Source organism: Megascapheus bottae, chromosome 29 (genome assembly GCF_031878675.1).
Source record: "Megascapheus bottae isolate mThoBot1 chromosome 29, mThoBot2.hap1, whole genome shotgun sequence".
NCBI lineage: Eukaryota > Metazoa > Chordata > Mammalia > Rodentia > Geomyidae > Megascapheus > Megascapheus bottae.
The window spans coordinates 14936620-14959175 of NC_143537.1; the positions used below are offsets into that span (position 1 = coordinate 14936620).

Below are 22556 nucleotides of genomic sequence, written 5' to 3' on the forward strand. Positions count from 1 at the left end.
TACATCAATCTCAAAGTGGGCCACATTACCCAGCATCTGTCCACAAAAGACTACTTAATTTCACCTCTTACGAGATATGCCATCCAGTCTTTACAGTTTCCCTCCCATACTTAGGAATTCTGAAATGACATTTCTACCCAATCACATCCTATTCTTTTATCTTGGCCCCTTTAAACCTGTTTTCCTTTCTTGCCCGAAATGGGACTTGATTGAAATAACTTGCTTCTAATTTCCTTTTCCACCCAGAAATTCATGGTGCAAAGCTTGTGTGACCTAGTGTCACAGTGTACAGTGTCTCACACAAAGATTTCTTCTAGAAGATTTCTCATTTGAATTCTTACATTTAATTATATACTCTTTCAGTTTGTTTCTTTGTCTTTATGATGACATTGAGGTTTGAACTCAGGGTCTTTGTGCTTGCTGGGCATTTCTCTACCACTTTAGCTATGTTTTCAGTCCTCAGTTGATGTGTATGTATGTGTGATGATTCTGCTACTTGAAATTAGGTCTTGCTCTACTTCTTTCTCCTATTGTTGATGTCCTACCACTTGATCCACAGTTCTACTTCTAGAGATGAGAGTCTCATTTGTCTCCTTGAGCTGCCTTTGAACTGTGATCCTCAGAGGTGGGCCTTCTGAGTAGCTTGGATTATAGGTATAAGCCACCAAGGCCTGGTCCCTCAATTTAATTTTTGAATGTGGTATGAGGTAAGATTTGACGTTTAGTTTTTTTTTATGATGCTGTTCAGTTTACAGCACTCAGAGCTTATAACCTTAGTCATTGTGCTATCCCTTCCAGTCTTCATTTATTTATTTATTCATTTATTTTTTCCTTTGAGGTTCTGTTTGTCTTGATGTGTCACCTAGGCTGAGCTTTCAGTCTTCCTGTTTCAGCATCGCTGGGCATATACCACCTGATAGTAGCATTAGATATTTTCTCATTCAGTGTTAGCATTAAGTGCCTGGCTTTTGGAAATCCATTATCAGCATTGTGAATTCTATTTATAAAATACTTTTTTATTTTCAGACTCATCTAAAAGACATTGAAGACAATCTTTCTAAAGTAATGAGACTTGACAATGAAATTAAAGCCTTAGATAGTCGAAAGAAGCAAATGGAGAAAGATAACAATGAACTGGAACAGAAAATGGAAAAGGTTTGTTGTGATAGAATATTTTTCTACATGAAAAATTTTTATGTGTTTTATCAGACTTTATTTAAGCCAGTTTTGCTGCCTACATTTAGGGGAAGAAAATGCAAATCTTGATGTTTGTGTTACTTGTATGTATGTACTAATATGAAGGACGCTGAAGATTTGGCTTATATTTCATACTTCCAACTGATTATACCTTAGTACATTAAAGCTTTTGTTTTTAGGGGTGTGTGCGTGTGTGCATGCACATGCGCGCGTTTGTGTGTTCTGGGGCTTAAGTTCAGGATGTTGTACTCTTGTTTTTCTTGTTGATAGCTGATACTCTGCCACTTTGACCACATCTCCATCCAGTTCCAGCTTTTTGCTGGTTTGTTGGAGATAATATTCTCTGGGATTTGTTTATATGGTCAGGCTACACACTAAGATATTTTCAGTTTCATGAGCCACTGGCATCAGGTAATAAAGCTTTTTATTTTGGTTTCATACAGGTTTTCCAAGGGAGTGATGAGCAACTAAATGAGCTATATTACAATCACCAGAAAACAGTAAGGGAGAAAGAAAGGAAATTAGTAGACTGCCAGCGTGAACTGGACAAATTAAGTAAAGAATCTATGCTTCTCAATCAAGAAAGGTCAGAACTACTTGTTGAACAAGGTAGGACAAATTATTTACTTTTTTTTTTCCCCACTACTATAATTATATTTTCTGCATGAATGAAGAAGCTTCAAGGAATTAGACTGAAAGAAGGAAAAGAAAGCAAATCTCAAAAGAGTTATGTCTAGTATATTTCCATTTTTGAAACAATTAAGATGTAGTGGTTGTCAGGGACTCCAGGTAGGAGGCAGGGAGATAGGTGATGCCTGTAAAAGAGCAACCAGAGATGGCCGGGAGTTTGGGCTAGTGGTAGAGTGCTTGCCTAGCATGCACGAAGACCCGGGTTCAATTCCTCAGTACTCCACATACATAGCAAAAAGCTGGAAGTGGTGCTGAGGCTCAAGTGGTAGAGTGCTAGCCTTGAGAAAATTCAAGGACAGTGCTCAAGCCCTGAGCCCAAGCCCAGGACTGGCAAAAAAAAAAAAAAGAGCAACCAGAGGATTCTTGTGCTATTGAAACTGCTCAATATCCAGAATGTTGTAGTAAATACTTGAGCCTACACAATTGATAAGATTATATGGAACTTAATACATACACATAGTATATAAGTAACTGATCATTTTTGATTAATTTATATCAGTGTTGATATCCTGGTTGTAATATTATACTGCGGTTTTGTAAACACACCCATCGGAGCAAGCTGGAAAGGGTATATAAGAGATCATACTGAGCCAGGCACCAGTGGCTCATGCCTGTAATACTAGCTCCTCAGGAGGCTAAGAGGATCACAGTTTGAAGTGAGCCCCAGCAGAAAAGTCTCAGTGAGACTCTTATCTCCAATTAACTGCTCAGAAACTGGAAGTGGTGCTGTGGCTCATGTGGTAGAACACTAGTCTAGCACAAAGAGTCTCAGCGACAGCACCCAGGCCCTGAGTTCAAGCCCCACAACTGTCCAAAAAGAAATCATATTGTAGTATTTTTTTTATAGCTGCATGTGAATTTACAATTAACTTTAAAAAAAGCATCAGTGGAATATTGTAAAGATAGAGAAAACACTAGCACATTATGCTTGGCTTTTAAAGTTGCTTTTAAAAACACTACAGCCAGGTGCAGGGCTCACGCCTGTAATCCTAGCTACTTAGGAGGCTGAGATCTGAGAATCAAGATTCAGAGCCAGCCAGGGCACAAAAGGATCTGAGACTCTTATCTCCAATTAACCTCTAGAAAACAGGAAGTGGAGCTCGACACATGGGTAAGGTGGTAGCCTTGAGCTGAAGAGCTCAGGGACAGTGCCTAGGCTGAGTACAGGCCCCACAACCCCCCCACACACAAGAAAAGCTGGAGCTCAGAGGCAGTGCACAGGCCCAGTTCAGGCCTAGTTCAAGCCCCATGACCCACAAAAAACCCAAAACACCACCACTACATTAAAATGACAGTATGCACTGTGTATTGTAAATGCCAGTCTTGCAGATTTGCAAGATTTGCTGGGTCAGGAGTGTAGCCTAGTGGTAGAGTGCTCACCTAGCATGCATAAAGCTCTGGCTTAATTCCTCAGTACCACATCCTCAGTAAAAGAAGTGGTGCTACCAAGACATGTGAAAGGGTATCAATGTACGTGAATTAATGCACCTTCTATCTGGCAAATATCATGTAACCCTTTTACTAATTACAATTAAAAAAATGCAAAAAAAAAAAAAAGTGCTGTGGCGCAAGTGGCAGAACACTAGCCTTGAGCACGAAGTGTCCAAGGACAGTGCCCAAGCCTTGAGTTCAAGCCCAGGACTGGCAAAAAAAAAAAGTAAACTACCAAATAAGCATTTATAGTAATACTATGAAATTTCCAATAAGTGTTTTGGTGGTTCCCTTTTGCTCTTGAGTGCAACTTTTCTGCCTTGTAATCATTGTTTTGTATTTCATGTTTTTTCCACTCATGACATCAGAGTTATCAGAGTTAAGTACTTGTACCTCAAGTATTGCAATCACCTTTCTCTTATTGTATATGCAGTGTAACAAAATACAGTTTTGATCCTTTTGTCTTTTATAAAGGATATTTATTTGAATAAAAAAATCAATTGGAAAGAGGAATTATTAGTTTGGGGCTTTGTTTGTTTTTAAAGGTCGTCTACAGCTACAAGCAGATCGCCACCAAGAACATATACGATCTAGAGATTCATTAATTCAGACTTTGGCAACACAGTTAGAATTGGATGGCTTTGAGCGTGGGCCATTCAATGAACGGCAAATTAAAAATTTTCAGAAACTTGTGAGAGACAGACAAGAAAGTGAAGCAGAAACTGCCAGACAACTGATGGTAAAGATTTTGAAATAAAAGATTTTTTGCATCTCCTCTTTTGATGGTTTTGGCCTGTCCTAGGGCCTGGGCACTATCTGAGCTTTTTTTGCTCAATGCTAGCAATGGAGCTGCACCTCTGCTTCTGACTTTTTTTTTTTTTTTTTTTTTGGTGGTGGGAGTGTTAAGAGATCAGAGACTTTGAGACTTTCCTATCCAGGCTGGCTTCAAACTGCAGTACTCCTTTCTCAGCCTTCTGAGTGGCTAGGATAACAGACATGAGCCACCAACCTCTGGCTATATTTTCTTTTTGTCATATTCTCATGAATTCCAAAGTTTTTTGGATGAGCCCTACTTTGGCATATTTTTAGATTAGTGTTAGGATAGAATCTGCTGTCAGGTAGGAAAAAACCTCTGAAAGCAAAAATTTAAGTTTATAAGGGTCAAAGGATAAATATAATCTAAGATCTATATTTTATTGCTAGCCATTAGTAGTTGTCTCTGGGCAATGGTATTTTTGTTTGTTTGTCCTCAGGTCCTAGAGATCTGTACGAACTCTACCTCTTGAGCTACATCCTCTGCTCTACTTTATTTCAAATAGGGTCTGGCCTTCTGCACCAGCCAGCCTGGTCTGTGATTTTCCTATTGATGCTTCTCATTTAAGATGGAAAGTGCATGCAACTACATCCAATTTTTTATTGGTTGAAATGGGGATCTGGGCTGTCCTCAAACTTCTGTTTTCCAGTCTCAGTCTTTCATATAGCTAGGATTATCAGCCAGGCCCTCAATTCTGTGTGACGCTTTTTAACATTAACAAAAAACCCAAAATTTTTTTCTGTGTTCTTTTTTTTAAGCAGATGTATATTACTAACACAATAAACTGTTAATAAATTATCATTTGGTGAAGTATTATTCACATTCTTACATTCTATATTTAGAATGACCTGGCCGAAAAAGAAACCCAGAAACAAAAACAGATAGATGAAATAAGGGATAAGAAAACTGGACTGGGAAGAATAATTGAGCTAAAATCAGAAATCTTAAGTAAAAAGCAAAATGAACTGAAACATGTGAAGTACGAATTACAGCAGTTGGAAGGATCTTCAGACAGGATTCTTGAACTGGACCAGGAGCTCACAAAAGCTGTAAGCTATTTAATCTAATCTTGCAGTATATGACATTTAGACTTTTGTATTCTGAAGCATCTATTACTAATTCTAAGATTCCTTTAAAATGTCAAGTTTGTGTGTTACCTCGTGTAAAACAATCTTATCTAAATAAGTTAATCATCCAACTTTCTTCAAACTATGGATTGCAATTTAGGTTCATCTAAGGATTTGTTTCATAAATGTGTTGCTGACATTTGAACTCAGAGCCTCACGCTGACAAGGCAGGTGCTATTACCACTGAGCCATACCTGGAGTCCCCAACTCCACCTAAGAAGCTTTTCAAAGATATGTGTGCTCATACCTTAAAGCTTCAGACATCCAAATCAAATCTCTAGTGATGTTCCACACAACAAAACTAGTTTATTATCATCACTGTCGTGTAAGAACCGTTTCTCCTAAGTATAAAAAACCAAGCATTTTCCCTTTAGGTTCCACACAGTTGTTGTTTTATATGACTTCTGCTTTGTTACCACTTTTTTCTTTTCTTTTTTTTTTTTGGCCGTCCTGGGCACTGTCCTTGGGCTTTCTCAAGGCTGGAGCCACAGTACCATTTCTAGCTTTTTCTGTGTATGTGGTACTGTGGAATTGAACCTGGGTCTTCTTGCATGCTAGGCCAACACTCTACCACTAGGCCAAACTCCCGTCTCTTGTTACCACTTTTTCTGAGTTTAACTTTCTTAACCAATCTCATTAAGAATTTACTAATTTTCTTTCTTCCAATTTGTCCTCTACCATCACATCTCCAAAGTAAGTAGCCTAAAGCTTTGGCAATTTTCCCATAAATCCCATTTTGATCATTTAAATAAGCATGATTTTTTCTCACCATTATAAAACACATTTCTGCCAGTTTAGCATTGTCTTACTGGGAGACACCGCCAGGGGGAGCACAACACACAGATTTTATAATATCTACATGCAGGAAATGGGTGTGAGTTATATGGGTATTTAACAAAATTGACTGAGAATAGTCTATATACTAAAACATACTTGTTTACCTCTGATTCTTTTTTTTTCTATTTGACTTTTCTAGGCTTATTTACTAGTTGTCTTATAACCTAGTAAGATAATAGTAAGAGTTTTCTTTCAAGCATAGTTATGTCTTTTATTAGTTACAAGCCATAATATTTTTACTTCTGGGTAGAGTTAATTTTACATGTCCTTTGTCCCTATTTTAGATCTGGCTGTGAATATCTAAATCTGCACATTTGTTTGTAGGAACGTGAACTAAGCAAGGCTGAGAAAAACAGCAATGTAGAAACCCTAAAAACAGAAGTCATGAGCCTTCAAAATGAGAAGGCAGACCTAGACAGGACCTTGCGTAAACTGGACCAGGAGATGGAGCAGTTAAATCATCATACAACTACCCGCACCCAGATGGAGATGCTGTCTAAAGACAAAGTAGGGATTTTCTTTTTGTTCTGATTATACTAGCTGGCATTTAAAAGTTTATATAATGAACTTTGATTTGGTATTGGCTTTACATTTAGAGGTTAGTGATCTTAATACTCAAAATAGACGTTTAAACTTAGGGGTCTTTTTTTAAAAAATTTAAATTTTATTATAAAGGTGATGTACAGAGGGGTTACAGTTATATAAATCAGGTAATGGGTACATTTCATTTGGGACAGTGTCCCCCCTTCTCCCTCTCCTAGTTTTTCCCTCCACTCCCTACCCACAGTTGTGTAGTTGAATTTCAACATAGTATCTAATGGGTATCATTGTTGCATTTATTCACTAAATGTCATGTCTTTTTGTTTTTTTGAGGCAGTCTTACTGTGTTGTCTAGCCTAACTCCATATTCTTTTTTTTTTTTTTTTTTTTTTCTCCAGTTCGGGGGCTTGAGCTCAGGGTCTGAGCACTGTCCTTAGGCTTTCTCAAGGTTAGAGCTCTACCACTTGAGCCACAGCACCACTTCGGGCTTTTTCTATATATGTGATGCTAAGGGATTAAACCCCAGTCTTCATGCATGCTAGGCAAGCACTCTACCACTAGGCCAAATTCCTGGCCCCTAATTGCATATTCGAGTGATCCTCCTGCTCCAATATTTCTAGTAGCTGGGATTATAAGGATGTATCACAGTGCCTGTTGAAAGTTTACCTTTTTTTAATCTCCCATATTAGGGTTTGAATTCAAGGCCTTATGCTCACTAGGCTTGCTTGCAGGTTATCACTGGGACAATGCCTCCAGTTTGAGTTTTTGCTGGTTATTTTGGAGATGAAGTCTGTCTGGATTGGCTATCATGGATATCAGCTTACCAAGTAGTTGAGGTTACTGGTCACCGGAGCCAGAAAAATGTACTTTTTAAATGCAAAAGGTTACTGATATAGAAGTATAGACATAAGAACATGCATGTATATTACTGTTAACTTTTTCGTCCTGGAATTCTTTTTTTCTGTTTTTTTTTTTTGTGGTTGGTTTTGGGGCTTGAATTCTGGACAGGAGCGCTGTCCCTGAGCTCTTCAGCTCAAAGCTAGCATTCTACCATGTTGAGCCACAGCACCACTTCCAGTTTTTTGGTAGTTAATTGGAGGTAATTTTATAAGTCAAGAACTTCAGTTAGTCTAGACTATACACACACATACATATATATTATATATGTACTATGTATAATGTAGAGATACAGGCTGTGTTTTTTACCATTAACCATTATTGGGGGGGTGTTTTATCTGTAGGCTGATAAAGATGAACAAATCAGAAAAATAAAATCTAGACACAGTGATGAACTAACTGCATTGTTGGGGTATTTTCCCAACAAAAAACAACTTGAAGACTGGCTTCATAGTAAATCAAAGGAAATTAATCAGACCAGGGACAGACTTGCCAAATTGAAGTAAGTAGTTACAACGTAACCATGGTAATGGAAATGTTGCCTTATGTTTTCTTTTTACCTTTCATTATGTTTCAAGCATAGTGTACCTTGATCAGAGTCACCCCCTCTGTCATTCCCTCATTCTCCTTCTCCTTCCCAAACTGATCTCAATAGACATTATTGTATTTTTCCACATAATCCTAAAGTATTTTGGACATATTTACCCTCTTTCACCTTTTCTGTTTGTTCTGCCTCCTCCCACAAATATCCATACCCCAGATAGGATGCTCCAGCTTTTCTTGTGTGTGGGGGGGGTTGTGGGGCTTGTACTCAGCCTAGGCACTGTCCCTGAGCTCTTCAGCTCAAGGCTACCGCCTTACCCATGTGTCAAGCTCCACTTCCTGTTTTCTAGAGGTTAATTGGAGATAAGAGTCTCAAGTCCTTTTGTGCCCTGGCTGGCTTTGAACCTTGATCCTCAGATCTCAGCCTCCTGAGTAACTAGGATTAAAGGTGTGAGCCAGCACACCCAACTAAATGCTTTTATTTTTAATTGATTTTAAGCAGCTTCTTGTGTGAAATATTTCGTTGTCATAATTGGCCTATTGTTTACTTTTTAAGTAAAATTGTATTTGGTGGGCCGGGAGTTTGGCCTAGTGATAGAGTTCTTGCCTAGCCTACACAAAGACCCAGTTCTATTCCTTGGCACTGCATACAGAGAAAAAAGCCGGAAGTGGTGCTGAAGCTCAAGTGATAGAGCTCTAGCCTTGAGAAAATCCAAGGACAGTGCTTAAGCCCTGAGCTCAAGCCCAGGACTGGCAAAAAGAAAAAATAAAAAATTGTGTTTGGTAAGTGATTGAGCCTTCTAGCCCTTAAAAAATTTGTAGATTTAAGATGTTTAAAAATCTTTTCATTTTTGTGAATAGTCCATTGTAAAATGTGATTGGGCCAGGTGCAGTGGCTCACGCCTGTAATCCTAGCTACTCAGGAGGCTGAGATCTGAGGATCAAGGTTCCAAAGCCAGCCTAGGCACCAAAGGACCTGAGACTCTTATCTCCAGTTAACCTCTAGAAAACAAGAAGTGGGGCTTGGCTGAAGGGTAGGGTGGTAGCCTTGAGCTGAAGAGCTTAGGGACAGCACCTAGGCCGAGGTCAAGCCCTATGACCCACCTAAAAGAAAAAATGTGATTGGTTTCTTCAGAAGTGCTGGTGGCTCACGTCTGTAACCCTCACTACTCAAGAGGCTGAGATCTGATCTGAGGATCACAGTTCAAAGCCAACCTGGGCAGGAAAGTCTATGACTTTTTTGTTTTTGTTTTTGTTTTTTTTTTGCCAATCCTGCAGTTTGAACTCAGGAATTAGGCACTGTCCTTGGGCTTTCTCAAGGCTAGTGCTCTATTAGTTGAGCCACAGTACCACTTATGGCTTTTTCTGTGTATGTGGTACTGAGGAATCAAGCCCAGGGCTTCCTGCGTGCTAGGCAAGCACTCTACCACTAGGCCAGACTCCAACCCCATCTGTGAGATTATCTCCAATTAACTAAAAAAAGACAGAAGTGCTAGAAAACGACAGAAGTGCAACTGTGGCTCAAGTGGCAGAGCAGTAGCCTTGGGGAGAAAAGCTCAGGAAAAGCATCCAAGCCCTGAGTTCAAGCCCCAGGGCTGATATTTGATTATACTTGTTTGTTACCATATCTAGCTCAAATATTTGTTTGTTGTGGAATGATTTTTTTTTTTGCCAGTTTGTGGGGCTTGAACTCGGGCCTGAGCACTGTCCTTGGGCTTTCTCAAAGCTAGAGCTTGACCACTTGAGCCACAGCACCACTTCCTTTTTCTGTGTATGTAGTACATAGAACCTGGGTCTTTGTGGTGGCCTCGCAAACACTCTACCACTAGGCCAAACTCCCAGCCCTAGGCAAGCACTTTTTTTTTTTTTTTTTTTTTTTTTTGCCAGTCCTGGGCTTGAGCTCAGGGCCTGAGCACTGTCCTTGGACTTTCTCAAGGCTAGAGCTCTACCACTTGAGCCTCAGCACCACTTCTGGCTTTTTTCTATGTATGTGGTACCAAGGAATCGAACCTGGGTCTTCATGCATGTTAGGCAAGCACTTTAACCACTAGGCCATACTCCAGGCCCGACAAGCACTTTTATAATGATTTATTGACAAGAATTTCTTTTGTAGCCCCCAACTTAAATTGATCACGATTTATTGACAGAATTTCTCTTGAATCTGCCTACTTAATTTTCTTCTGTAAAATACCCATCTTTGTTTTTATTATAGCAAGGAACTAGCATCAGCTGAGCAAAATAAAAGTCATATAAATAATGAACTAAAAAGAAAGGAAGAGCAGTTGTCCAGTTATGAAGACAAACTGTTTGATGTTTGTGGTAGCCAAGATTTTGAAATTGATTTAGACAGGCTTAAAGAGGACATTGAAAAATCCTCCAAACAGCGAGGTAAGTTGTATTATCAGGAATTTTTGACACTTTTGAATTTCATTCATAGGTAACTGAAAATTTCCCATCTTTAACAAACCTTTTTATAATACGGAACTATATGGTTCGAGTTCACTTATAGCTGTACTACATACTGTCTCTTGGTGTGATTATTAGAACTTCCTAAGTTTAGATTTATCTTCTATAAAATGGAAACAACTACCAACCAGGTATTAACGAGGGGTAGATATTATTTTTTAATATATTTTTATTGTAATTAATAAAAGGGTTACATGATGTAGATGATATTATATCTATAAAGATTTTTTTTTTTTGCCAGTCCTGGGGCTTGAACTCAAGGCCTGAGCACTGTCTTTGGATTTTTTTCTCAAGGCTAGACTCCCTACCATTTGAGCCACAGCACTACTTCTGGCTTTTTTTATGTATGTGGTATCGAGGAATCAAACCCGGGTCTTCATGTTTGCTAGGCAAACTATCACTAGGCCAAACTCCTGGCCCCTATAAAGCTTTTTTTTTTAAAAAAAAAAAAATTGCCTACAATATAAAAAGCTCTCATTAAATGTCCTGTTACACTTTATGTTGCTAATAATTTTACAAATCTGAATATCATACCCTTTCCTTTGGACAACTTAAGTATCAGATGAATTTTTGTAATATATTTGTAAAACAAGAAGAATGTATGTTGGTGAAAGAAAATGTATATTTTGGTGACTAGAGATTTATTTTCTTAAAATAGCCATGCTGGCTGGAGCTACAGCAGTTTATTCCCAGTTCATTACTCAGCTGACAGATGAAAACCAGTCCTGTTGTCCTGTCTGTCAGAGGGTTTTTCAGACAGAGGCTGAACTACAAGATGTCATTAGTGATTTGCAGTCTAAGTTGCGGCTAGCTCCAGATAAACTCAAGTCAACAGAATCAGAACTAAAGAAAAAAGAACGGCGTCGTGATGAAATGCTGGGGCTTGTGCCCATGAGGTAGGACTACGGTTACCCCTTAATGTTCACGTAGCTTGGGTGGCTTCAGGAAGGACCAAACTCATTTTAACTCAAGGCCAGGAGTCACTTTACAGAAATAAGATTCTGGCCGGGCATTGGTGGCTCATAGCTGTCATCCTAGGTACTCAGGTTGAGATCTGAGTATTATGATTCACAGTCAACCTGGGGGGCTGCTGGTAGAGTGCTTGCCTAGCATGCACAAAGACCCAGGTTTGATTCTTCAATACATACATAGAAAAAAGCCGGAAGTGGTGCTGAGGCTCAAGTGGTAAAGCTCTAGCCTTGAGAAAACCCAAGGACAGTGCTCAGGCCCTGAGCTCAAGCCCCGGACTGGCAAAAAAACAAAGTCAACCTTGGCATGAAAGTCTGTGAAATTCATCTTCCCACACCTCCTCCCCCCCAACACACACACATGGGGCTTGATCAGCCTGGGCGCTGTCTCTGAGCTCTTCAGCTACCACCCTATCCCTGGGCCTGGGTACTGTCCCTGAACTCTTCAGCTCAAAGCTACCGCCCTACCCTTGAGCCAAGCCCCACTTCCCGTTTTCTAGAGGTTAATTGGAGGTGCCCCGGCTGGCTTTGGACCTTGACCCTCAGATCTCAGCCTCCTGAGTAGCGAGGATTACAGTTGTGCCCAGCAAGACTCTTATTTAATTAACCACCAGAAAACGAAGTGGTGCTTTGGCTCAAAATGGTAGAGCATTAGCCTTAAGTTGATGAGCTCAGGGACAGCCCCCAGACCGAGAGTTCAAGCTTGATGACCGATGACAAAAAAGTAGAGGGAAATAACTGTATGCCAGAGGAAGCAGAATATGAAGTATGCTTGCAATTTGAGAAATTATTTGTAGGGATTGCTTCCCATAGTTCAGAAGATAGGACTTGGTATAGCTATAATTAGGTAGTAAGCCATTCTAAGTGATTAATGAAAAATGTGTTTTAGGAAAACTAATCTGTTAATATATTCAGTCAATGGGGAACAGAAAAAAAAGAAGGTATTATCCAGAATACCAAGGAAGAGTTTAGAAAGAGAAGGAAAGATAAGTTGTGCTTTGTGGCAGCTAACTTCATAGATGGTCTCCGGTGCTCCTGCTTCCCAATGATCATCGTCTCATGTTTCAGGAGTGGTTTGTGTAACAAATAAAATAGTGATAACATGTCCTGCCCAAGACGAGAAAACCCCCGTATGCCGTGTCGTGAGCAATCCTGTGGAGAGGTTCATACAGGAGGCCTTTGCACAAGTGAGCTTGGAAGCAGATTTCATGTTCTTTTTTTTTGGCCAGTCCTGGGCTTGAGCTCAGGGTCTGAGCACTGTCCTTGGAGTTTCTCAAGGCTAGAGCTCTACCACTTGAGCCTCAGCACCACTTCCGGCTTTTTTTCTATGTATGTGGTACCAAGGAATCGAACCCGGGTCTTCATGCATGCTAGGCAAGCACTTTAACCACTAGGCCAAATTCCCGGCCCGATTTCATGTTCTTGAGTTGAGTGCAACCCTATTTGATAGCTGGACTGAAACTTCATGAGAAATTGAGTGTCATTGCACATCTCCAAATCTTAGTTATCTGAGAAATAATAAGTGTTTTGCTTGAAGTTGTTTTAGGATATCTTGTTATACAATAGATAACTAGTAATAAACATGAAGAGTGAAAATAAGATTATTTGGGCCACAGAGAATACGATGAGGAGATAGAGCAGTAGTTTGAGAGTAAAAAAAAAAAAAAAAGCAGTCTCTTGAAAAGAAAAAGATGAAATCAGCCAAAACTTGAAGTTGACAGTGCACACAGAAGAGTCCTCACGTTTTTGGTTTGTCAGATCTGTGTCCTGCAGAGAAAGTGTGTATAAAATTTAGTTTGATAGATTTGAACATAGACCTTGGTCTAATGTTTTTCCGGTAGGGTCTTATTTATTTTTTTAATGGGTACTATTCAAGTTTTAACTTAGGGCTTTGGACTTAGATACTCTACCACCTGAACCGTGTTTTTGCTTAGGGTCTTGACTTTGCACAGGCTAGCTTGGACTTTAGTCCTTCTATTTACAGCTGGAATGACAAGGCACACCCCAGTAGTGTCCCCAGTGGTTTTTCTGTTGAGATGGAATCTTCATTCAAACTTTTTTTCCCCTGGCTGACGTGAAACTAATCCTCTGCATTTCAGCTTCCCATGTTGCCTTGATGACAGGCATCTATCCATTGTACCCAGGCATTGGTTGAGATGGGGGTCTCTTGAACTTCTTGTCTGGGATAGCCTTGAACTGTAATCTTTCAGTCTCAATCTCCCAAGTAGCTACAACTAGTTGAGAGCTATCCATCCATGCCTAGCGGGATGGATGGAGTCTTGGAGTTTTCCTCAGGTTAGCCTCAGGCTACTGTCTTCCAGCCTTCACCTCCCAAGCTACTTCCAAATTGCTGCTATCATAGTTGTATTACTACTACATCTGATTTATTTTTGCAACAGTCTCACTGATACCATTTGCCTAGGCTAGCATTGAACTACAACTCTCCTGCTTATGCTTCCCATGTAATCAATGTCATAAAAATGGGAAAACCAAAGAAGCTTAATAGAGCTCAGTCAATTCTCTAGGGGAAATTCCTTGCCTGCTTGTTTTGTTACCAATACCTGTGCTTGAATTTAGGAGGGTGTAGGTATTGTCCTTTAGCTTTTTCATTCAAAGCTAGCACTCTACCATTGAGCCCTAACTCTACTTTTGGTGTGTTGGTGGTAAACTGGAGGTGAGTCTCATGGACTTTCTTGTCTGAACTGGCCTTGAACTGAGACTCTCAGCTCTTAGCCTCCTGAGTAGCTAGGATTACAGGCATGAGCCACCAGCAACCAGCTTGCACCAGATTCTGTAAAGAACAATTATTTTAAAATCTTAGACTTATTATAAAAGAAGGCATCAAAACCTATATACCACAGTGATGAAGGATATGTGTTTCCGAGAATAGGTGGTGTGGCTCTGCTGTCTCTAGCATGTGTGCACAATGTCTGAGCTGCTGCTGTTGCTTGGCTGCTCACCGCTCCACACACATACACACACACACACACACACACACTCCCCCCTCTCTTTCCCTCCCTCCCTCCCTGTCTCCCTCCCTGTCTCCCTCTCTCCCTCTCTCCCTCTCTCCCTCTGCTGCCCACCAGGCTGATTTCCTGAAGGAAACTTTTTTTTTTTTTTGCTATTCCTTGCTGGTCCTTCTACCCCACCCCCACCCCCACAGGTGACTTAGGAGCTGTGCTGCGGTTGCTTCTTGTCCCTAGGCTCCCAGACCAGCTTTCTCAAGATAGCTTTCTTCTTTCTGGGATCTGGAAGGCCAGTTTCTTAGTTCTTGCAGTTCTCCCCTTCACAATAGATCAGTCCCCCCCTCCTAAGACCCTGGTTTGGCTGTGGTTTGCGGGATTTGTTTATTTTTGTCACAGCTGAATTTGGCGATCTCTCAGTAGAACCATAGTTTTCACTTGTTTTAGAATCCCATCCCCTTGCTGGGAGAGCTGTCACCAGCTCCAAATGTGCTTCTGCTTTGCAGTCTCTGGTTTTCTGGGTCCCTAGAAATGCCTTGTAGTTTCTCTTTTCTTTTTCCCTCCTCAGAATTTGGTTCTTTTTTTGTGTTACCAGATTATTTTCATTCATAGGATGAAAACAGTAAATGTTCTCAGTCTACCATTTTGCTCCTCCTGCTCTGGTTTGCCCTTGATGTCCCAGATGAATGTGACTGTGATCAACTAATTGATGACTTCATTTCTCAGGTTGACAAACACCCCAGTAGATATTATTCTAAACAAAATTTGTTAATGGGGGCTAAAAATCAGTGGGCAGAAGTGTAAGAAGCAGGATATTTATATAGTCTCAAGGTATTTCTTAATTATAAAGAAATATAATAACATCATGAAAAATGTTTTTGTGTGGGTTTTATTTTGAAGGTGATTTTTGTTTTTGTTTTTGTTTTTTTTTTTTGGTCAGTCATGGAGGAGTTTGAACTCTGGGCCTGTGCACTATCCCTGAGCTCTTCAGCTTAAGGCTACCACCCTACCCCTTGAACCATAGCGCCATTTCTGGTTTTCTGATGATTAATTGGAGATAAAGAGTCTCACAGACTTTAGTGCCTGGGCTGGCTTTGAACTGCAATCCTCAGATCTCAGCATCCTGAGTAGCTAGATTTACAGGCGTGAGCTACCGCACCTGATTGGAGTTGATTTTTTTGAAATCAAGACTTTACACTTTTGCTCTCCTTTTTGGCTCTCAGTAATATTCTTTCTCTTTTTTGTTGCTTAATAGGAGCTAGAACCTTGTAGACTTTTCTATGCTGGCTTTGAAACTTCAGATCTCCAGGTTTCAGCCTTCTGAGTAGTAAAGATAACAAATGTGAACCACTGGCAGATAGTTGGTTTTTTTGTTTTTTCCTTTGCCAGTCCTGGGCTTGAGCTCAGGGCCTGAGCACTGTCCTTGGACTTTCTCAAGGCTAGAGCTCTACCACTTGAGCTTCAGCACCACTTCCAGCTTTTTTCTATGTATGTGGTACCGGGGAATCGAACCTGGGTCTTCGTGCGTGCTAGGCAAGCACTCTACCACTAGACCAAACTCCCGGCCTGGCAGATAGTTTTTGGTTTTGGGGTTTTTTTTTTTTTCTTTTTTTTCTTTTTTGCCAGTCCTGGGCTTGAGCTCATGGCCTGAGCACTGTCCTTGGACTTTCTCAAAGCTAGAGCTCTACCACTCGAGCCTCAGCACCACTTCTGGCCTTTTTCTATGTATGTGGTACCGAGGAATCAAACCCAGGTCTTCATGCATGCTAGGCAAGCACTTTAACCACTAGGCCAAACTCCTGGCCCGTGGCAGATAGTTTTTAATTGTGTGTTTTATTCAAAGGCAAAGCATAATTGATTTGAAGGAAAAAGAAATACCAGAATTAAGAAACAGACTTCAAAATGTCAATAGAGACATACAGCGTCTAAAAAATGACATAGAAGAGCAGGAAACACTTTTGGGTACAATAATACCTGAAGAAGAAAGTGCTAAAGTCTGTTTGACCGATGTTACAATCATGGAGAGGTTCCAGGTAAGTTCATGGTACTGTATTAGGTATTAGGTTTCTTAGATAAAGTAACTTGTATTTTTTCCCCTCTTAATTTTTTTCAAATGTTCTATTTAAGATGGAACTAAAAGATGTTGAAAGAAAAATTGCACAACATGCAGCCAAGCTACAAGGAATAGACTTGGATCGAACTGTTCAACAAGTTAACCAGGAAAAACAAGAAAAACAACACAAATTAGATACAGGTAGTGTAGTCTGCTTCCTTTGTATCCATAAAGGTTTTTTTTTAACATTGCTGATACATGCTTTTTACAATGCATTTCATGCTCATTACATGAATGAAGGACTTTCTTCAAGCTCCAGTATATTCTTTCTCTTCTCTCAAAAGCATGTCACTGTTTTTGCACACAGCAGCAGCAGGTGGTTGGAGGCAGTTGAGCTCTTTATCAATCATACATGCTTCCCCAGGAAACTTTTACCAGTGATGGGCTAGGAGGGTCCAGCAAGCATGCTGGGAATCGAGGGCTTCTAGTCCTACTCTTGTTACAAATGACCCCCCACTGAAATTTATTTAGCCTTCACGAATTACACAGATCTATAAAGTTACCCTGGCAATACCAGTCATCCTTAGTGTTTCCTCATATTAAACCCTGTGTCTTTATTTTTGTGTAGTTTCCAGTAAGATTGAATTGAATCGCAAGCTTATACAGGACCAGCAAGAACAAATTCAACACCTAAAAAGTATGACAAATGAGCTTAAATCAGAAAAACTTCACATATCTACTAATCTACAACGTCGTCAGCAACTGGAAGAGCAGACTGTGGAATTATCCACTGAAGTTCAGTCTTTATGCAGAGAAATCAAGGTAAGAATATTCTAATCATATGTCTTGTTTTTTTCAATTGTTCGTTTATATGAAATCTTAACTGGTATGGCCAAAAGTACAATTATTGTGAGGCTCAAATAAAAATGATAAAAATTTTTGTGTGATTTTTGCGTACTAGTAAGATCCCGAAAGGAGGGTCTTGGCTATGGTAAGGAACCAAGTGTGTGACTGAGCAGTGAACTTTGTGTTATTGAAGGTGTCTGGCAGTGGGTGGATTACCATGTAAGTATTCTACTCCTGCGTGTATTATCTGTAAATATTGTGTCCAGTGGGCTCCCACTGTCACAGAATTCTTTTCTCTTGATTCCAAATCTCTTCTCTCTCCCTTCTCTCCCTCCTCTTTCCCCCCCTCTCCCTTCCTTCCCCTCCCTCTCTCCTCCCTCCTCTTTCTCACCCCTCTCTCCCCTCTCTCCCCTCTCCCCCCCCTCCCCCCCTTCTCCCTCCCTCTTTCTCTCTCTAAAGCCAATCCTGGGGCTTGGACTCAGGGCCTGAGCACTGTCCCTGGACACATTTTGCTCAAAGCTACTGCTTTGCCACTTGAGCCACAGTGCCACTTATGGCTTTTTCTGTGTATGTGGTACTGAGGAATCAATCCTAGGGCTTCATGCATGCTAGGTGAGCACTCTAGCACTAAGCCATGCTCCCGGCCCAACATATCAGTATTTTATTAATTAACTTAAAATACTGTGAATATCCTAAGCTTAAGTACAGACATGTTTTTCCTGGTTAAACTGTTGAACAGTTCCATCCAAGTCTATTCCTTGGAGCTTACATGCTTGTTGTACAATTTGTTTCAACATCTTTTAGTTCCATCTTAATAGAACATGAAAAATTAGAAAAAAATAGAAGTTATTTTATCTAAGAAACCTACAGCATTAACATTAGATGTGCTTAAGCTTGTTCTACCATACATCTATCTGTAAGAGAAGTCTGGACTGAATGAGCCTTCCCACCTATAATTTGTATTAAGCTCAAAAATTCATGGTCAAAAGCACATGAGCCTAGACTTAGAATCAGTCAGGAATGGAGCCGGTATTGCATCTGAAACAGGACGATGAAAATAATGAGGAGCTTCAAGTGGTAGAGTGCTAGCCTTGAGCACATAGAAGCTCAGAGACAAGACCCAGGCCCTGAATTCAAGCCCCAGGACTGGCAAAAAAGAAAATAATAGGAGCTTGTTAAAACAAGCAGATGAGGAGCTGGGAGTTTGGCCTAGTGGTTAAAGTGCTTGCCTAGCATGCATGAAGACCCAGGTTCAATTCCTTGGTACCACATACATAGGAAAAAAAGCCGGAAGTGGTGCTGAGCCTCAAGTGGTAGAGCTCTAGCCTTGAGAAAGTCCAAGGACAGTGCTCAGGCCCTGAGCTCAAGCCCAGGACTGGGAAAAAAAAAAAAAAAACGAGCAGATGCCGGCACATGAAATATGTATGACACCTAAAATAAGATACTGAAATGTTATATAAAACTTGATGTATGTATTTTATACCTTTAGGATGCTAAGGAACAGATAAGCCCTTTAGAAACCACATTGGAAAAATTCCAGCAAGAAAAAGAAGAAATAATTGATAGGAAGCATGCAAGCAATAAAACAGCACAGGATAAAGTAAGATTTCACTTACATACTCTTCAGGTTTCTATATTAAGCGTTTGTTTTGGTGGTTTTTTGTCTTGTTTTGGTCTGTTGTGCGGCTCATGTTCTTCAGCTCATGACTAGTAGTACTTTGAGTCACAGCGCCACTTCCAGTTTTCTGGTAGTTCACTGGGAATAAGTCTCCTGGACTTTTGTGCCTGGGCTGGTTTTGAACTGTGATCCTCAGATTCAGCCTCCTGAGCAGTTAGGATAACAGGCATGAGCCACCAGTGCCCGGCTGTGTGTGTGTGTGTGTGTGTGTGTGTTCCTCAGATCTCAGCCTCCTTGAGTAGCTAGTATCTATTTCATATATAACTATATAGCATCATAAGATAAAAATAGTATTTTCAGACTAATGTATATATGTGTGTAAACGTGTATGTGTGTGTGTGTTTCAGTGTTGGTAATAGAACCTAGAGCTAGGCAAGCACTGCATCACGGAGTCCTCAGTCCTCAGTTTTGGCATTAGAAAATTATTTTTAGATTAAATAATAAACTAAAAATATGGGTTGGGAATGTGGCTTAGTGGTAGAGTGCTTGCCTAGCATGCATGAAGCTCTGGGTCCGATTTCTCAGTACCACTTACACAGAAAAAGCCAAAAGTGGCCCTGTGGTTCAAGTGATAGAGTGCAAGCCTTCAGCAAAAGCTGCTCAGGGACAGCATCCAAACTGAGTTCAAGTCCCATGACTGCCTCCCCTCCCACCATCCAGCCCATCTTCCCTCCCCCTCAATCAAAAATTGCTCATTGGCCAAGAATGGAAGGTAAAAATTGACTCCTATACTGGTAATGGAAGGACTTAATCTGAGATCACAAAAATTTGGTAGTGCAGCTCACACAGTGGCTCACACCTGTAATTGTGGCTACTCAGGAGGCTGAGATCTGAGGATCACACTGGTTCAAAGTCAGCCAGTCCGAGCACTAAAGACCATGAGACTCTTATCCCCAATTAATTACTAGAAAATGGGAAGTGGGGCTGTAGCTCAAGGGTTAGGGCTGTAGCCTTGAACAAAGAGCTCAGGGACAGCGCCCAGGCCCAGAGTTCAAACCCCATGACCCATTAACAAACTCCAGTTCCTTCCTTACTTTGAATCCAGTGTTTCACTGTACTCTACTATTAAATGTCCTGGTTTTACACTGTATAAATTTATTAAAATATTTTTTCACAGCTGAATGATATCAAAGAGAAGGTTAAAAATATTAATGGTTATATGAAAGATATTGAAAATTACATTCAAGATGGAAAAGATAACTATAAGGAGGTAACTTCAACTTGAAAGCTTGAAATTATTTATTTGGTCATATTTTTACTTCATTGTGCTTAAACATTTTTTTTTTTTTGGGTAGCAAAAAGAAACTGAACTTAATAAAGTGATAGTTCAACTAAATGAGTGTGACAAACACAAAGAAAAGATAAGTAAAGAAATGGGACTCATGAGGCAAGACATTGACACACAGAAGGTAGGTCTTCTTTAATCAATGTTACATATACGTGCAACGGAGTCACATAACTGAGGGTGTGGTGAGGCTGGGAAAGGTAGAGGAAAATTATAAAGGATGAGGAAGTGATCAAGATGCATTGTACTTATAAAATTGACACACTGAGTTGAAATCCCTTTGTACAACTACTTAAAGAAAAAAAGGGCCAGGAGTTTGGCCTAGTGGTAGAGAGCATGCTTGCCTAGCATGCACAAAGACCCGGGTTCGATTCCTCAGTACCACATACATAGAAAAAAGCTGGAAGTGGTGCTGAGGCTCAAGTGGTAGAGCTCTAGCCTTGAGAAAGTCCAGGGGCAGTGCTCAGACCCTGAGCTCAAGCCAGAACTGGTCCAAAAAAAGAATCTTTCACTCATAGCATCACCAGCATTCTTTTATTTCATTTTATTATACTAGATGTTTTTCTCTGTGTTTCTGACTGAATAAACCAATTCCCAGTTTAACTAAATCTAAGGCAGAATTAGCACCAGTCAATTTCTTGATACAGATCTTTTGTTAATAGTTTGGTTATTTTTGTTAAATGGTTTCATATTTAGATACAAGAAAGGTGGCTACAAGACAACCTTACTTTAAGAAAAAGAAATGAGGAGCTGAAAGAGGTTGAAGAAGAAAGAAAACAACATTTGAAGGAAATGGGTCAAATGCAAGTTCTACAGCTGAGAAAGTATGTTTTTATGGTGTTTGGAAAGTTTTCCCCCTACTTTGGGCTGGTCCTGGGGCTTGAACTTAACGCCTAAATTTTGTCCCTGAGCTTTTGTCTGCGAGGCCAGTGCTCTACAGCTTGAGTCTCTGCTCCATTTCTGGCTTGTTTGCTTCTTAGTTGGAGACAAGAGTTGAGTCTCAGACGTTTCTGCTCAAGTAACTCTGAATTGCAATCCTCAGATCTACACCTCCTGACAAGCTAAGATTACAGGTGTGAGCCATCGGCACCCAGCCTTTTATTCATTCTTGAGTCAGGCTCTCACCTTTTTTCTCTTCAAAAATTTAATTGTTCCTACAAAGGTGATGTACAGGGGGTTATAGTTACATAACTCAGGGAAAGAACACATTTCCTTCTGGACGGTGTCACTCCCCCATGCTCTCTTTCCTTCCATCCCCACCCACGAGTTAGGTAGTTTTATTTTCAACATCAGGGTCTCATAATCTAGGCTCAAGCTTGTAAACCTCTTTTATCTTTGGAGAGCTGGGATTATAGACATGTGTCTCCATACCCAGCATAAAAATAGTCTGTAGTTAAATATTCTTATCTTGAAGAAATTCAGTGCCTGTTTTACAAAAGAATTTAAACCTTAGCCTAATATCCCTGAGATTTACAGAAACATGGACACCTGGCTGTATTGTACTTCATTTTGTCCCCTAGTCTGCCTTACAATGGCTTATGAATATATATATATATATATATATATATATATATATATATATATTCATATGGGTGGGTTATGGGGCTTGAACTCTGGGCCTGGGCACTGTCTTTTAGCTCTTCAGCTCAAGGCTACTGGTCTACCCCTTGAGCCACAGCGCCACTTCCAGTTTTTGGGTGGTTAATTGGAGATAAGAGTCTCACGGACTTTAGTGCCTGGGCTGGCTTTGAACTGCTATCCTCAGATCTCAGCCTCCTTAGCCACCACACCCAGTCTTGTCTTATGAATTCTGTGAGATCCTGGTACATAAAAACTAGCTATTCAGAAACTTACATGCAGCAAAGATTTGAAAAAAATTGTTTAATAATGAAGCCTTAAAAAGCAAGGAAAGAGGGCCGGTAGTATGGCCTAGTGGTAGAGTGCCTGCCTAGCATGCATGAAGACCTGGGTTCAATTCCTCAGGACCACATACACAAAAAAAGCCAGAAGTGGTGCTGTGGCTCAAATGGTAGAGTGCTAGCCTGGAGAAAGTCCAAGGACAGTGCCTAGTCCCTGAGTTCAAGCCCCAGGACAGACAAAACAAAACAAAAACGAGAGAAACTCCATATACTGATAGATAAGAAGAATGGCTCTTGAAAGAGATGGATGATCTAGGCCTATAATCCTAACTGCAGAGGCTGAGATCAGGAGGACAGGATCT

General features: G+C 40.3%; 1 protein-coding gene and 1 long non-coding RNA gene across 2 annotated transcripts in view; one reads left to right on the top strand and one right to left on the bottom strand.

Annotated features, from left to right (window-relative positions):
• The window catches only part of Rad50 (RAD50 double strand break repair protein), a 49725-nt gene that overhangs the window by 14709 nt on the left and 12460 nt on the right, over positions 1 to 22556 (top strand). Inside the window, exons 6-20 of the mRNA XM_090320776.1 lie at positions 1027 to 1155; positions 1641 to 1806; positions 3864 to 4057; positions 4975 to 5181; positions 6421 to 6603; positions 7878 to 8035; positions 10289 to 10464; positions 11201 to 11438; positions 16317 to 16506; positions 16601 to 16727; positions 17155 to 17348; positions 18862 to 18972; positions 20168 to 20260; positions 20346 to 20459; positions 21032 to 21159. Coding sequence (XP_090176902.1) covers positions 1027 to 1155; positions 1641 to 1806; positions 3864 to 4057; positions 4975 to 5181; positions 6421 to 6603; positions 7878 to 8035; positions 10289 to 10464; positions 11201 to 11438; positions 16317 to 16506; positions 16601 to 16727; positions 17155 to 17348; positions 18862 to 18972; positions 20168 to 20260; positions 20346 to 20459; positions 21032 to 21159 — 2408 coding nt within the window. The remainder of the gene's footprint in view (positions 1 to 1026; positions 1156 to 1640; positions 1807 to 3863; positions 4058 to 4974; positions 5182 to 6420; positions 6604 to 7877; positions 8036 to 10288; positions 10465 to 11200; positions 11439 to 16316; positions 16507 to 16600; positions 16728 to 17154; positions 17349 to 18861; positions 18973 to 20167; positions 20261 to 20345; positions 20460 to 21031; positions 21160 to 22556) is intronic.
• LOC150044848 (uncharacterized) overlaps positions 1 to 22556 on the bottom strand; it is a 51492-nt gene that overhangs the window by 6510 nt on the left and 22426 nt on the right. The gene's annotated exons all lie outside the window — the stretch shown is intronic.